Source organism: Astatotilapia calliptera, chromosome 13 (assembly GCF_964374335.1).
Source record: "Astatotilapia calliptera chromosome 13, fAstCal68.1, whole genome shotgun sequence".
In the NCBI taxonomy this organism is placed as follows: domain Eukaryota; kingdom Metazoa; phylum Chordata; class Actinopteri; order Cichliformes; family Cichlidae; genus Astatotilapia; species Astatotilapia calliptera.
Window position 1 is genome coordinate 31627991 of NC_137434.1, and position 16432 is coordinate 31644422.

General features: G+C 48.7%; 1 protein-coding gene across 5 annotated transcripts in view; it reads right to left on the minus strand.

Annotated features, from left to right (window-relative positions):
• LOC113035437 (uncharacterized) overlaps positions 1 to 16432 on the minus strand; it is a 33528-nt gene continuing 17096 nt past the window's right edge. For all 5 annotated transcript variants that reach the window (XM_080288084.1, XM_026190997.2, XM_026190998.2 and 2 more), the window contains 6 exons: positions 4623 to 4830; positions 3485 to 3623; positions 2722 to 2791; positions 2380 to 2426; positions 2131 to 2189; positions 1 to 1175 (listed from right to left, as the gene is read on the minus strand). In XM_080288084.1, coding sequence (XP_080144210.1) covers positions 1133 to 1175; positions 2131 to 2189; positions 2380 to 2426; positions 2722 to 2791; positions 3485 to 3623; positions 4623 to 4830 — 566 coding nt within the window. In that variant the 3' untranslated portion in view covers positions 1 to 1132. The remainder of the gene's footprint in view (positions 1176 to 2130; positions 2190 to 2379; positions 2427 to 2721; positions 2792 to 3484; positions 3624 to 4622; positions 4831 to 16432) is intronic.

Genomic DNA, 16432 nt, shown 5'->3' on the forward strand with positions numbered 1-16432 from the left:
TTTCGTCTAGAAGCTTTATTGATAATTGTTTACATCTCACAATGCATTCCACAAACACGGCTCCCGGCTGGAAGCTTTTTATCGTCACAATTGAAGTATGAAGTTTATCATTCACAATTATACTTGCATAACAAACAAATGCTTGAAGGTTTCCCAAAAGTCACATCAAGTTGCAACTTTATTAAGATGACGGCTCCACAGACAGAATGCTTACTTTAATCCCATGGATGGTTCTTTTTAATCTTTTTAAATATTTTCTGATGTTGATGAATGTAAACGTTCCTTCCAGAGTTTGTCACTAGACGGCTGCGATGACGTGGAAATAACGACTTTTATGTAATTAATGTGTTTAAATCGTCCGGCAAAGATTTCTAGATGTTTCTAACTAGAGTTACTCAGAAGCGATGAAGATTTTAAAAGGTAGTACGACCCTCCTCCCTCCCCCCGCTGCCTCATCAGGAGTCAAAGACGTCGTTCGTGAATCCGTCGTTCGTCACATCGAGGCGAAACCGGCGTACCGAGGAACGAGCTCCAAGCTTCAGGGACACGACAGGAAATCACAAAAATACACCGAAAATCAGCGAGAATATTCAGACCAAAAGAAACAAAAACAGAGGCGCCGCCGGCCGCTCGCGCTCGTCGACCGCAGCCGACGCAAAAACGAACCCTTCAGCTGGAAAACCTAAAGTCAAAAACAGAAAACGGATCCCCCGAACCCGGCCGAGGAGCAGCCGACCTCCCACAGCGCGCCGGGTGGAGGGAGCGAGGGTTCGCTCAAGATCCAAATGCGTTTCTTCAAGCGCAGAAACAAACATTTCAAAACTCGACTTTAAAAAGAAAAATCAAACGGGGGAGGGGGACGTGAAAAATCATCGCGCCGACCTCGGAGTCGTCACACGGCTGCAACTTTCCCAGAAAACAAAAACATAAAAGGAATTCTGAACTGGAAAAAAATGTTTTATTATTTTGACAAATGCAGTTGGAAGGGCTGCGTCCACGCCAAACCCCTCCCCCTCCTCCAGCCTTCCTTCATATCCACCCCGTCTCCCCTCACCCACCCACACACCCCCATCCTTCAATCAAATCATCTGGCTCAGGACTTCCTGAATCCAACTCCCACTTCCTGTTTCCGTCACTCTGTCTTGCGTTTCATCCCGGGCACCTTCGCCTGGATCCTGTGAACGAATCAGAGAACAGACGAGCCGTCAGCACGAGAACGAGACAGAAACGCAAACATCAAAGTGGCCGTTAAAGATCAGGCGTCTGGGCGTGAAACAATCAGGTTAAAACGTTTTAATGTTTTGTGTATAATTATGTGGGAATCTCTTTAGTGCAGCACAGACTGATCCCATGGAGGAGTCACACAGCTGATTCAGACTGCAGCTGAGGGGAGTTCACTCTTTACTTCACAGCACGGAGGAAGTCAGCAAAGGTTTGGAGGGAGCGAATCGATGTGTCCGAGTACTCCGATTACATTGTTCTCCCGTCAGTCTCAGAGACTGAGCTGGGAAACTAACGTGAGCCTCACTAAGAGCAGCCCTGCTGCCTGAAATATTCCTGGATGTATTTGTTGGATTTGATCTGACACAGTTAAGAAAAACGTTTAAGTCGCGCCTTCAGCAGAAACCATGTGACCATCAGTCTTATTGATACGACAACATCAGCAGAAATAAAACTGGAGATAGTGGACGAGTGCATCCACAACTCCAATAATCATGAACAGTGAGCTGACAGCAGCTCCGAGGGCTCACGTTTAATTGGTTAGATTTAAAACTGCACTTGTCTCAGTCTGCTCTGCAGCTTCTCCTAGATATGAAACTACCGACGTCTTCAAGAATACAACACGGCCGCCGCGAGGCCCCCGCCGCGAGCCGCGAGGCCCCCGCCGCGAGCCGCGAGGCCCCCGCCGCGAGCCGCGAGGCCCCCGCCGCAAGCCGCGAGGCCCCCGCCGCGAGCCGCGAGGCCCCCGCCGCGAGCCGCGAGGACCCCGCCGCGAGCCGCGAGGACCCCGCCGCGAGCCGCGAGGACCCCGCCGTGAGCCGCGAGGCCGACCACAGCAGACACTTAATTTAAAAACAGTGGCTTTGTTGGCTTTGACAACAGGAAGTTGCTGTTTTGCTGCTCACTTACTTTCCAACGACGTCTTTGATCTGGTTGTTGACGAGAGCCAGGTAATGGTCGATCTGAGCCTGAAACACACACACACATTAAAACTAGAACGAGCACCTCCATCATCGACGTGCTTTCTGTATTTAACAGTAAAATAACAAAAACAAGTAGAGAACATCTTTACTGGCTGTGGTTTATTTCCCAGCAGTCCATCAAGCACCCTCAAACCTGCAGACAGAAAGGTGCATTGTGGGTAAAATGAGCCCTCACCTGGTGCTTTTCATAGATGATCGGGCAGCTGAAGACTGCGATCACACCTGCAGGAGGAGAAGAGGAGGCGGCTGAGTGTGCTTCGTGTTACTCGAGTATTTTTATGTAAATGAACCTCAAACTGCACTTTAAAGCAGTTCATCTTAACGCGACTTCCTGTTTAACAAACGTTACATTTATCTGTGATTTGACTCCAAAGGATTTCGTTTTGGTCATTTGATGAAGACAGACAAAATCGACCAGTGCAAGTTCCTAAAATCTCCACCAGATGGAGTCAAAGGGAGACAACACACAGACCTCCACCCTAAGACTGGTGACATCATCGCCCCCGCTGTGACTCACCCAGAATAAGAAGAGTGAGGCCGTTGAACAAGGCGCCGACGTAGGTCAGGATCCACATCAACACGGCAAACTAAGAGAAGAAGAAGAGACGAGTCAGCGGAGGCTCGAGAACTTCATGAGTAAAACTAAAGGTTCATCCAGCTCAACTGTGACTTTGTTTCTGATTTCATATTCACAGGAATCAGGGAACAGTGGTTTAACACACTGAAGGGTCAAAGGTTAGGAGGTGGAGTCTGTGTTTGTGAAGCTGTGATGTAAGCGGATGCAGTTAAAGCGTGCCATCTCAGGCTGCAGGCTCACTGAAACACGTGTGACATTTAGCTGCTGCGGTGGGAAAAACTCGGGACAACAACAGGAAGTTGGAGCAGAGGCAGAAGAATAGCGGGGGTATCCCAGAATGCACCCTGTCTGTGAGACATTCCTGAGGCTTGAAGCGGCTCCTGGGGGGATTAAAACTATCAGTTTTTTTACCCTCTAAGGGAATCTCGGCGGCGCGTCTGCCCGCTGAGCTGCAGATCTGTATTTGGACAGCAGGCCGGGGGGTGGGAGGGGCTCAGCGAGGCGACGACAGCCCCCGACAGCTGCAGCGCCGCCTGAACGCTGACCTGCACTCGCAGTAAGCCAGTGCAGGTGCCGCTCATTAACACAGCCTCAAAAAGCACGAGCCCGTGTGCGCACGCGGACGCAGCGCCCGCGTCATGCGGGGGGAGCTGTGGGCGGAGCTACGGGACACTTGCAGAGAAACACGAGCCTTCAAACTCACCTTGATGGAGTCGACCAGGTCTTCGACCAGGAACACGCGTCTCAGGTCACCGATGGTCTTGTTGAGCTTGGCCAGAACCATGTCGCTGTACTTGTGGACCATGTCTTCAGACAGCGCCACCTCCTGGTCCAGATACTGCCTGCAGGGCACAGCAGAGGTCAACACTGTAAAGATATGCTGCAGTTCCTCTAGCGTCCAGCAGAGGCAGCGGGGAGTCTGTGTTTTGGCACTATAGATCCTTTCCCCTTCATACAGACATTTATGACTCACCCTTTTAAACTTAATGCTTCACGTATGCATTATTAGGGGCGTGGCTTGTCGACATTTGAACCACTTTAGTGCCACTTAAGACATTTACAATATATTTTCCCACATTTTTCTTTTATATCGATGATTAGTTTGAATTTTTATAGAAAAATATAACATCCAAGTTCAACTTCAAAACCAGTAAAACCAGTCTCTGTATCAAAAAAACGTCACGTTCTCTGGTCGTATGAATGGTGGACGCTCGAACTCGCTGCTCAAGAACAAACTGATGAAGTCAGTCAGGCTGTTTTCACGTCGTTACGATAAATAACTCGGCGTTCCCGTCCCTCACCGCTCTGCACCTGCCAAGTCATTCAACTCCAATCTATGAATGCCGAAGCTTCATCTCCTCCTCGCTCACAGCTGAAAGCTCCTCCCGTTTCTCCTCCTGCTGGTTAAATCCCCTCAGGAGGATTTTCCTGGCATTTTAAAACAAACCTTTATTTCCTGTTTTGTTTGATCAAAGATCTGCTTCGTTTTATCTCGTCGAGACAGATTTTATGGAAACTCAGTGCCGATGAAACTGCTCGAGCTTTTCCAGCAGCTCAGAACAGATTTGTTGTTTTTATTAATGACCTTTGACCCTAAAACCGAAGAGGCCAGAGCATCTACTGCAGCTCTGGGTCGACACTGTGTGTCCTTCACTACAGGGAGGTGCTGCAGGTCTCCAACCAGCTTAATTTGCCCTCAGCAGCTCCCGTGGACACACGACTCACCGTCTGACACTTTGACATTTTTCAAGAAAACATGGAAAAATAATCAAACTCTGCTAATGTAGAGGCGACTTTATGGACTTCAACCTCTGACAACTCTGCAGACGGGCGGTACTCACTTGAATGGGTGTCCCTCATCTGACTTCTGGATGGCCTGCAGGATGCCTTTGTATATCCTGAAGCAGATTGTGACTGAGAGCAGGGCCAGGCAGATGTAGGAGCACACGCTCACGATGCTGCACACCGTCAGGGAGAGGAGCAGCAGCAGGGCGGCGCCGAACACCACGCCCGTGGTCTTCACATCACGCCAGTAGAGGAGATCCACCACTGCAGCGGGAAGAGCAGCAAAAACCGTCATAGGAGAAGAAACAGTTTGTGTGGTTAGATATTGTAACTAACGATCTGCACGGTGATGCTGTCCTGCTCTCCCCTCAGACCTCCTGCTCCAAAGGTGAATGTCCACACTCATCATGACCACAGATTTCATTATTATGACTCTACAAACATTAAAGTTTTACTGGTGATTCGATATCAGCCCATGACCTGACACCAAACCCAACTGTTTCCTTCCTCCTGCAGCTCTAACAAGCTTCCAGCTTTTCTTCCCTGTTTGTTGGTGATTTGCATCATTTTCCTTGTTTTTGTCCAAGCGGCACAAACAGATCAGAGATCAGCGACCACGAGACCGTCAGCAGACGCGAGCGGGAGGAAACACACTGACTTTAAAGCGCCTGCAGGGCGAAGCCGAAACCAGATTTTCTGCCCTCTCACATGGACGCTGCATGACATCATCTTAGAGTGGAGCATCCAGGGGTCAGAGGTCACGCTCAGTCGGCCTCATACAGAGTTTAAACCCTGCAGCAGCTGACTCAGACTCTTGTCCGTCTCTCTGGGACTTTGATTCACTTTTACCTCCAGCAGCAATGACTGAAGACACACATCATCATCATCGTCATCATGCTCAGCGCTGAGGTTGGGGCCAGGCGTCCAGTGACAGTCAGCTCTGTTACAGCTGCCTGACACATGAAAATATACACGATGATCATTTTCACCCGTCTGTGGTAAAAATGATGCAGAACACAGCGAGAACCTCAGAGCGCTGCGCTCAGTCTGGGTACAACATCACCGTTTATACTGACAGCCTGACGCTGAGCTGCATTAAGGCAGGTCTCACCTGCGCTCCCCCTGGAGCTCCGCCCCCACGCTCCCCGTGCACCTAAATGGCGCTCTGAGTTTTCCTGCAGCGTGCAGGCAGAGCCACGCCGAGCTGGCAGAGCACCAACTTCATGTGTTTCGTGTGTTAAACGTCACTCAGCTGTGAATTTAAACACACTCGAGTCGTGGCAGAAGCATGAACGTGTGCACTGTGACGTAAAATTCCCGTTTTTCTGAATGGAGTCTGGTGGAGTGTAATGGCTACGCTTACTAAGCACATGGCTTGTGTCCGCTTGGGGGCGTGGCCTCCTGACACCTGCTGCAGGTATCGCACTGCAGAGTGAAAGAAAATGCTCTGTCCCTGCTGAGCTTCACGTTAGACTCTTACAGGCTGTCGGTGTGTTGGTGGTTCTTTGTGTCTGGGGGTGGGCGTCCGGGTACACACCGGCTCACTCCTTGGCGGCCGCTTGTCGGGGCCTGAGGCTCGCTCGGGCCCCTTTGGAGGTGGGGTGCCCCCGGCCTCTCGGCCTAGGGCTCGGTCACTCAGGCGCAGCTGGGGGCCGGCGGAGCTCACGGGCGCGTCACTGCAACTCCCCCTGACTTCTGCTCCGCGGCTGCTGGGCGAGCCCTCATCTGGGACTCTCCTCAGCTCTTACTGGGACAGTGGCGCGGCTGCCCCTCTGTTGGTCTTCCATGGTCTCTTGTGTTCTGGGGGCCTCTGGATGTCTGGAGTTTTGATCTCCTCCATACCCGCTTCACACCCTGGAGGACGGGGCTGTGGCCCCCCCACACTCCCTAGCAGATCATTACATGGAGAAACCTTTGGAATGCAAGCATGCTGATCCACACAGGTATGCACACATGGGTATTCACAGACGCGGACTAAAGCTTTCCTGGCTGCTGCCTCAAAGCACACTGTGCGCTGTCTATCTTGCGTGCTGCACAATATCGTTTATTACTTAGTAAATACTGATATCTATGACTAGCTAGTTTATTGTGATGGTGCTTTGTTTTCTCTATTATTATGTTGCTCTTTGTTGTTTGCTGTCTCCTCTGTTTGTTTTTGTTTGTTTGTTTTTTTTCTCCATACAGGTGACCCAGGAGTTTTTTTTTTTCTCTCTCTCTTCCCCCCCCCTTCTCACCGTCTCTTCTCCCCTTTGGTTTTCTTTCTTTCTCTCCCCCTCTCTCTCTCATTCATTCCCCCTGTCCTATTTATTAAAAAAAAAAAAAAAAAAAAATGACAAAGGATGAACTGAAGCTCTGCCATCACGTAATGTCGCATACTGCTGTTTCTGATGTCATTTAAAAAAAAAAAAAAAAAAAAAATAGACTCTTACAGGCTTTATTATCACTGCTGAAAACAATCAGCAGCAGCATCAAACTAAAACACTAAAATAAAAAATCTGCAGGTTCCTGACTGACAGGAAGTCCTCCCTTCTCTGACGGGCGCTGAGAAGGCGAGCGGGGAGGTTAGCTCCTCCTGAGCGACAGCTGAGCTCATGACCTGCTCCGAGCACGCTTATATTTCATCAGGGAATTCCAGGCAGGTCAGCGGACAATATTAGAAGTGAAAGAGCGCCGGGTTTCCTGCAGGCTCGCAGACGTTTCACTGCAGCAGGTCAGGGAGAAGAGTTCAAGTGCACCACAAAGCACCGAAGAATAAACGGCGCCATTCAGAGTCACCAGATAACATGCTCTGTGATAAGGAAGCAGCTTCACAGTGAGACGACGGGCCGAAATATTCCAGAAAATGAATCCGTATCATCAAATGTTCAAACATTATCCCTGAAATTTTATATTTCATCAGAGGAAAGCAAGCAAACCGGAAAAACTGAAAAGATCCCAGACGTCTGCCTGTTGCTCCGCTCAGGTGAGCCTCAGCTTTTCCTGCTGCCAACAGACAAAACCCAATAACTCCTCCAGAAGAGTGAAATGTCCGTCTGCTTTCTGAAGCTTAAGGATAATCAGTTTGCTGTCAGACGTGTGAACGAGAAGCAGAAGCAGTTAAAAGTTTGAGAAGCTGAACCAGCAGATGATTAAATGCAACGCTCAGAAATAAAGATTTAAGGTTAAGAAAACGTCACGAGGATGAAAATCATCTAATCCGACTTTAATAGTTTCTCAAAAGACCAAAATATGCAACAGATACAGCGTAAATAATGACGATGAATATGTGACAACTTGATTTAGGAACAGTAAAAATGTTTAAACACATTTCAGCTACGAGCTCGAGTCCAGCCAATAATCAATAATTAACACTTTATGAAAGGACGGCACATGGCTGCTATCCCAGCTCCATCACCATGGTAACAGATGCTGAATCCTGGACCGGAGGTGGTCATGCTCAGAGCTCTCCCGTCCTCTACATCTGCTCTGAGCGAGCTTTAGATTCTCAGCTGAAGGAAAACGTTTTAAACGTGAATTCGGCTTAAAACAGTCGCGACTGCACTGAAGGAGCGCCGCACGCAGCGGGAGGCTCTGATCGCAACGATGAAACGACATCAATGTGTTTCCAAACTGTGTGACGCACAGCTGAGTACAGCCAACCACACACTGCAGATCCAGTCTGCGCAGAGCCAAACGATGCTTCAAACACTGAAGCAGAAAGGCTTAACAGCTGACGGCCGCTGTGGTCACGCCGCTCACCGCGGCCGTCAGGTTCTCTCCATCCAGCCGGGATGAACTTGTTTAGCTGCACCGCTCAGGTTCCCCGGGCCACACGTTCCAGGGCTGTTAGCCTAACAGCAGATTGTTTCAGTGCACGTTTCATTTCTTTTTGTGCGATGACATAAATGTTTTACGGTCTCCATGCTCCTGACAGAAACACGAGTGAGTCCAACCTCTGCATTCACCCTGCAAACAGTCTGCTCCTGGGTTTTATTTACAGCTAATCCAGTCTTTAAATAAATTAAACCTGAACTTAAAGTCCAGTTAAAATAATTTGGGTGATTTTTCCTTTATGTAACATTAACACTGCCTGTCCAAGGACACCAGTATAGAAACTACTGTAAATACACCAGACTGTAGAAAGTGTGCTAATGCATGCAGGACAAACTCAGAGTAATCAGACTGTGTGTCGTTCAATTCATTTTAAACAGAAACGCAGAGCAGAAACGTTTCATCAAAAATAAAATGATTTCGTTTGCATTCGTGTTGTTGTGGACACCGCGCACAGTGAGCTTCACACCAGGACTCCCTGTTAGTGTTTTATACTGGCTCTGATGGTGCGTTCACTGACGCCCATCATAACGGCTCCCAAACCCCTTCAGAGACCCACCGTTATTTACACAGAGCCACGAGAAAGACGGCTCATCCCGTTTACAGGCTACATGTGGGCTGACAGATGCTACGTTAGCCGACAGCTAGTTATCTCTCTGCTCAACGTGCTAACTCGGTGCTAACGCCGTTAGCAGCCGGTAGACCGCCTACCGTGCGGTCGTAAAGACTCGGACCGAGCACATAACATGAGAAGAGACAGACGGGAGGAGGTGGAGGAGGGTCTGGGATCCAAATGTGTCCGCCTGGCTACATATGGTAGCAGGCGTGCTAGGAGCGATGGAGGCTGGCTAAAAATAGACCCGCATCACAGCGAGCTAAACCCGGCCGCTGCTTTAATCCCCCCCCCCCTCTCTGACACGGATACCGTCCCCCCTAAATGTTTTAGTTTTTCTCCCCGGGATGCTCTCCGTCTGTCCCCACCGGCTGCTCGCCTCCTCGCGGGGACGAGCCGTCAAACCGTCCGGCATGACCTCCCGCAGGCGGCCCGGTGCGCCTTCAGTCCTCCCCGACTCAACGACAGCCTTTCCCGCCTCGAAAGGAGCCCCGCTCTCGGTGCTCATGCAAAGGCAAACCGGTCATAAACGCGACGCTAGCGGCGGATGGAGACAGGAGAGACGGTAAACAAAAGATCAGAGCCACACTAACCACATTTGGCGTCCATCTTGAAGCTCCGCTGAGAGAGGTGAGGCAGAGGAGGGGGGCCGGGCATGCGCAGTTAGGCTCTGTCTCACTCACGGACCTCTGCTGGGACAGGTTGAGCCCGCACGGGTCCGCTTTAAACCCGGGACACTCCCCTGCCCGCTGAAGGCAGCGAGGGTCTGGACCAGGAGGTCAAGTTCCTCATGTTGAATATGAACGTTGCACATTTGTGAGGAAAAGACTCAAACTTTCACATTTAAAGACGAACAAAATCACGCAAACCAAAACGAGCCAAAAACGGGCAAATTTACCAGGAAATACGGTCACGGAGAGGGGGGGGGCCAGATTCATGACCAAAACGTCAAAAATATACAAAGAAAAAAGCAAATTTATGAGGAAAGAGAAACGAGGAAGGCCTGTCTCCGTCCAGCAGTGAGGAAGACTCCACACTTCATGCAGTCATTAAAACAACCCTGCCTGAAGCTGACTGCAGGTCAGTACAATGAAACCTCCACGACTCAAACTAAGGAAGCAGAGGTCGGTGTGAAAGGAGCAACAGGCTTCCTAACAAGGATGGTCGCCACAGGAGGAGGCAGCGTGTCACAAGGCTGTGGAAGGACCAACGCAGCTGCAGAGGACAGAAGAAGACTGAACGGTGAGGAATCCAACAGATGGTACATCAGCTCATGTTCAGTAGCAATCCCTGCACCGGTGCATGCTGGGAGAGCTGCAGTTCGTTTGTTCATACGTTACTGATGGACGGCGTGCTGAAGGAGAGCGGCTGCTTTAACGGCGTCTTTATCATTGAGAAACCGACAGAGCGAAGCTCCAGAGTCAGACGATCAAATATCCCGAAGGCTGAAAGCTCAAATCATGGTGAAGGCGACTGAGCGACACGGTGCGGATGGCGAACTGCTCTAGAAACCACGAAAGGAAGTTTGAGCATCTGAAACATGCTGATGCGTCTGACAGGGACAGCACGCTCGTCCTCAGGGTTGATCTGCTGCAGACGCTCACAAACCAGTGAGACTGGAAAAGCCACCAGCAGACCCGGCTCGCCGTCGAGCCTCAGGTAAGACGATCAGACCAACGACAGAGTTCACCTGCTGCAACCAGTCTGATGTTCACCTGCCAGCAAATCGCACTTCTGTCATCCATCACAACGCAGGCTTTGTTTTCTTCATCGCCGTAATCTGATCGATGTAAGGTCGTCACACCGCGGTGGATACCTGCGAGGGTTCAAACGGCCGCCAGCCCGGCATCAGAACAAAACAGAGGCTCTGCGTTTACGCCACTATAAACTCTGCGAATAAATTATTCTGTATAATTACAGGTTGAGCTGGCGGTTTATAAACTCACGATGTGTTAACAGACCTCTCTGCATTGAATCATATCTGTTATTAACCTCTGTCTCTCTTCCACAGCATGTCTTTATCCTGTCTTCCTTCTCTCACCCCAACCAATCACAGCAGTTGGCCCCGCCCCTCCCAGAGCCAGGTTCTGCTGGAGGTTTCTTCCTGTTAAAAGGGATTTTTTCCTTCCCACAGTGGCCAAAGTGCTGCTCATAGGGGGTCATATGATTGTTGGGTTTTCTCTATTATTGTAGGATCTACTGTGCGATATAAAGCACCTCGAGGCTGCTGCTGTGATAATAATAATAATAATAATAATGGATACTTTATTGATCCCCATGATTTGGTGCTGCATGAATAAACCTGATCGACTGACCCAGCAGCTGAACGTCGCTTTGAGTGTGAAAACACGTCAGTCCCTGCTTCAAAGCTGTGATGATGTACAAGAGGTCAATGTGTATACTGCAATTTTAAAACGGCCTAATGTGACAGCTTACAGGACTTCATGTGATCGTGTAAAAGAAATAAAAGCAGCCTGTCGTCAGGCTGTGAGCTGGACAGCTGCCTTCTCGTCAGCTTGGATGGCGCTCGCTCAGAAAGCCGAAGAATTAAACTGAAAAATGTTTTTCTGCAGGAAAAAAAATGACCAAAATACTCAAAAACACTTCCTGTTAGGAACCTTTTCATCAACAGTCGAGCTCAGCATCACTCGAGTGTAGCTCGGTCTGATTTATAAAAACGTGCGATCAGACTCAGAGCGTCTGAACCGAGGACGGAGGTGAGTCACTGAGCTGTGTCCTCAGGCTAGCTTGCAACACAAAACTGAGTTAATTCACTGCAGCCCCCCCCCACACACACACACACACACACACACACACACACACACACACACACACACACACACACACACACAGCAAATACTGCTTAGTCACAGTGCGACAGCCTCACGGCTACACGTTCTGTCACTTCATGGCCATCGCTCATTAATCTCTCACACACACACACACACACACACACACGGGAAGTGAAAGCAGCGCTGTGACCTCAGATGATGCAACAGCAGAAGGACACATGATGGTCAGCAGCGAGCGGCGTGAAAGAACATTTGAGCTTTTGAAACATTAAAGTGAGACAAATATGATTTTAGTTCAACTGCGTCACTGACATCTTCACTACTCGAACATTTACTCTGAAAGGTCTACAAGAACTTCCTGAAAGAGCATCTCGTGCACGGCTGCATCATTTAAATCGAGTACGTCCTCCTTCATGATGCTACAGTGGAGTCATTCTACTTCCCGTTTTATTCCTACAGCTGCTTTGCATGATTCACAGTTCCAAACAACCCTTCTTTATATCTGATTCTGGACCTTGGTACCTGCCTTTTTAGCTCCTCCTCCTTATGTCAACATTGTTACAATTGGCTGCCACCACAAAAAACAGATGGGTGGGGCTTCTGTGCCTGAGATGACCATATTTGGGACATCCCTGCTCTGTGACATCATTCAGATCCAACAGTGTAAAAGAACTATGTTAAACTGAGTGTTTAGAGCAGGATTACTGTAAATACACAGCTTATTATTAAAAACTTCAACCTAGAAAGATGGACGACAGGAAATAAAGGACGCAGTCCACGCCCACTTCAAAGATGCTAACGTGCTAACTTTTCTAGACCAAGGTTCACGTAATGCAGCAGGAAAAACGACATCAAACCGTGCGGTGGTCATATACTTGAATATAATTATAAATTAATAAATGCGTGCCACAAACCAAACCTTAGTTTTCTCCCATCACTAATGAAGTTCGTACATCACAGCAGTCAACATCAAAGCCTTTCTGTGGTTATCAAACAGAAACCTGAGGACAAATTCTTCATTAGTCTGTTAATTGATTAGCTAATCAACACTATTGACTGCAGCTGATTTTTTGTCTTACAGTAAACTGAAACCGTGGCGGTGAGCAGCTCCTGTGAGCGATTACACTGCAGAAAAACCCTCAGACTTTAGTCAGGCTGATGAAATCAACGACTGAACGGATCACCTCCAGCAAAGAGGCGTGTGATTGGTTCAGCTTCATCACTCTGAAATCTATGGACAGTGTTTCTGTATATTTTTACAGACGTGCAGCTTTTCTGTGACCAACTCTAAAAAACATCAAACTGAAAAAGTAAGAGTTGGAAAGTCCTCAGAGAGGCTGTTCAGCCTCTTGTTTTCTCCTTTATTTTGTTGAGATAAAGAAAATGAAGCTTTGGTTTGTCAGGATGAAGACCCGGAGAAAAGAAAGCAATGATGCTTTTTCTGGAGTATTTGTTCTGTAAAGTCTGAAAATCGTGAGAAATGAAAGAACAGCTGGTACAGGAGGTCTGAGCACGTCTCAGGTTCAAAGATACTGTTTGAAAAATGAGAAACGACCTTCAGAACGTAGCAGAGCTCAAAGCTTCAGACCGCCAGGAAAATCCACACCACGGAACCAGTTCACCGTTTTTGGGAAAAAGCTGAAAAGCAGCAAATCCTCAGATTAGAGAAGCTCAAAGCATGAGCTGGATTTTTTTAAACATTTAATCCACACAGAAAAAACCCAAAACAAGACGGCCAGAGGGTCAAAGCAGGGTCGAGGACTCTGACAAGCCCACCAATAACAAGCACAGGAACACGATGTTAAAAACTCAGACGGCGAGTGACCGACTGACATCCAACCATCAGTCACCTGCACGCGGGTCACATCAGACACACCTGTGCTTCAGTCCGGAGCCAGGGAAAGGTCAAACAGTCACCACGGTAAAAGCTGCAGCAGGAACAACAACAACAATAATGGTTTATCTGTTTGTTTATCTGTAGCTTGTGAAAGTGATTGCTCACAGCCCTCAGCTGATGTCTGCAGACCTCATTCGGCAGAAGTGTGCACACGGATCTCATAAGACACGAGACTTCGCTCCCAGCTGAGCACACATGATATTAAACAGAGCCAGGATAACGACTAAAATCCCCCAAAACTGAATGTTTCCAATCACACGAGAAAGACAAGCAGCAGAAAACTGGAAAATTTAGTGGGAAATGATTAAAAATGTGAATAAATGTCCAAGATAAAGAAATGTGTTGTTTGTTAAACTGATAATTGTTGAGTTTCCTCACAGAAAGCTGGACATGCTCAGACGTGAGGACAAGGAAACCAGCAGATCGAGGTCCCGCAGCTCTAACACGACCCTCATGTAACGCATGCTGCTGCTGCTCCAGCTCATCTGCATGTGCCCACTGTATTAGCCAATCATTAACCTGCCAGCTAACGTCACCCCTCTCTCCGATCTCCCCTCCTCCTCCTTCCTGCTGTCCACCTTTGGTCACAGTGGCTGACTGGCCGACTGTCCAAAGGTCCCGGAGCTGCAGGGACGACACCCGAACACGAGCCAGAAAATTCTGCAGCTCCCACACGAGACAGACCCCACAAACCTGCTCTGAGGTCAAGCTGTTCACCTCTTAGGAAGCTAAACGAGGCTAAAGCGAGTCAGAGACTCCTGAGCCGCACACATCTGCAGAGTTTCAGGTTAATTCAGCACAACGTGGGCGTCTAACGCAGGCGAAGGAAAGTCAGAGCGGTAAAACACGAGCGGTGTGTGCAGGCGGAGCTGCGGGAGGAGGACGAGGCAGAAAGGTGGAGGTTTACCCTGCTCCTTCCAGTGCTTGGCGGCAGCGTCACACTCCTTTCTGTCCACAGAGTTGTTATCCATGCCGTCCGATCAGCAAACAGTCATTCCACTCAGAGAGGGACCCGACAGGCAGCAGCACAGAGAGAGTGTGAGGAAAGGTGTGTGTGTCGGGCTGCAGGAGGAGGAGGAGGGAGGAGGAGGAGGGAGGGGAGAACCTGAGCAAGGCTTCCTCTGAGGGGGGGTGACTGCAGCGGGCGAATAAGTCCCTCCCGCTGGCTGTCAGCTGACTGTCTGCTGCCAGCGCTCTGACGCAGCAACTATAACCGGCTCAGCCTAACCCCCACCTTCCCTCCTCCCTCCAGCCTCCACCCTCCCTGTCTGCCTGCTCTGGCTTCCTCCTCCTCCTCCTCCTCCTCACACAAAGCCAAAATCATGTTCCTTTTTCTTTGGATGTCCCCCTAGTTTTCCTTTGTCATCCCGTCACAGCGAAATCTGCTGACGAAGCAGGCGATGACACCACGATGCAGGAACCTCGAGCCACAGACTGTATATAAAAGACGGCCACGCCACCTACTGGTTTGTCCGCATTCAGAAACAATTCAGCCATGCTGGGCTGTTTCATGTGACCATATTAATGCAGCGCATGGGCACATCACAAGGACACAGATACCAGCTAATGAGTGCAAAGTGACACAATCCTTGTTGGACGGGCTGTCAGTGCAGTTAATGCACAGCACGCCTTATTGTTCTTCAGCTGCAGATTTTGGTGCAATCAGTGTCTTCAATTGTTTCTAATGTCCAGCAGGGGGCGACTCCTTACGTCTGATTGACACTGAGCCAGCTGCTCACCTGGACTCTGAGCTCAGTAAACTATTTCCTGGTCTCAGTCACGGCTTTAAAGTCTTACTGAATAAAACATGAAGTTCGTTTTGTCAATTTTGGCTCCATTAGAGTCAAAACGGACCAGAGGAAAAGCATGACGCTCATTGGCTAACTGCGACTGGGAGGTCAGATCCTGGTTGTAATATCTGGTTTCAGAAAACTTGAGACTTCAAAGCCAGGACTTTCCATCCATCTTTTATATACAGGACCACTTTGAAATTAGTCTAAAAAAATGTCACAAAACAGCCAAAGAGTCGTTACATGTTGTGTTTTTGTCTGACCCAAATCCACACAGTCAGTTTACCATGAGTTTAAAGTCAATAATAAGCTGTTATTGATCGGTTAATCACGGCTTCTGTTCCACTCAGTATCTAATCACTATCTAATGTCACTGCGAACTAACCGCGCCCCCTGTTATCAAACCGTTGCAAAGACATGTTTGTATTTCTTTCAGTTCTCCAACATGAAACTGATCATCAGATCTGCCTTCAAACCACTGTGACTGACACCAACAAGGTGATTATGGCTGAGAAAATGAATAAAGGCAGAAAAGCTTTAAAGAACAGAACGAAGCACCGAGGACCTGCAGGAGGCTTTGAGCTGCACTAGTGTCATCAGAGTGGTAATTATTAACTTGAGCCACTAGAGGGCACCAACGTCCTTTATCCCTCTTTTATTCTCTCTTTCAGCCACATCAGCAAACACATCTGACTGAAACAGTTTCAGGGCTCAGTTTTAACCAGGCCCAAAGTCTGGACGTTTAATCCAAAAAACCTCCTGGACATTACTGCTGCATGTGTGGCATACAGCCACATAAAGGCCTCATCACAGTTCCACACAAACCACAAACAAACTTCCTCAGCTCGGACCGAGCGTTGCTTTTCTGTTCCATCACGTTAAGATTAGCATCATTTCGCTAATGCATGACTGTGTGCAACAGCAACACCGGCTGGTTTAACTACATTTGTATTTGTATTTGACT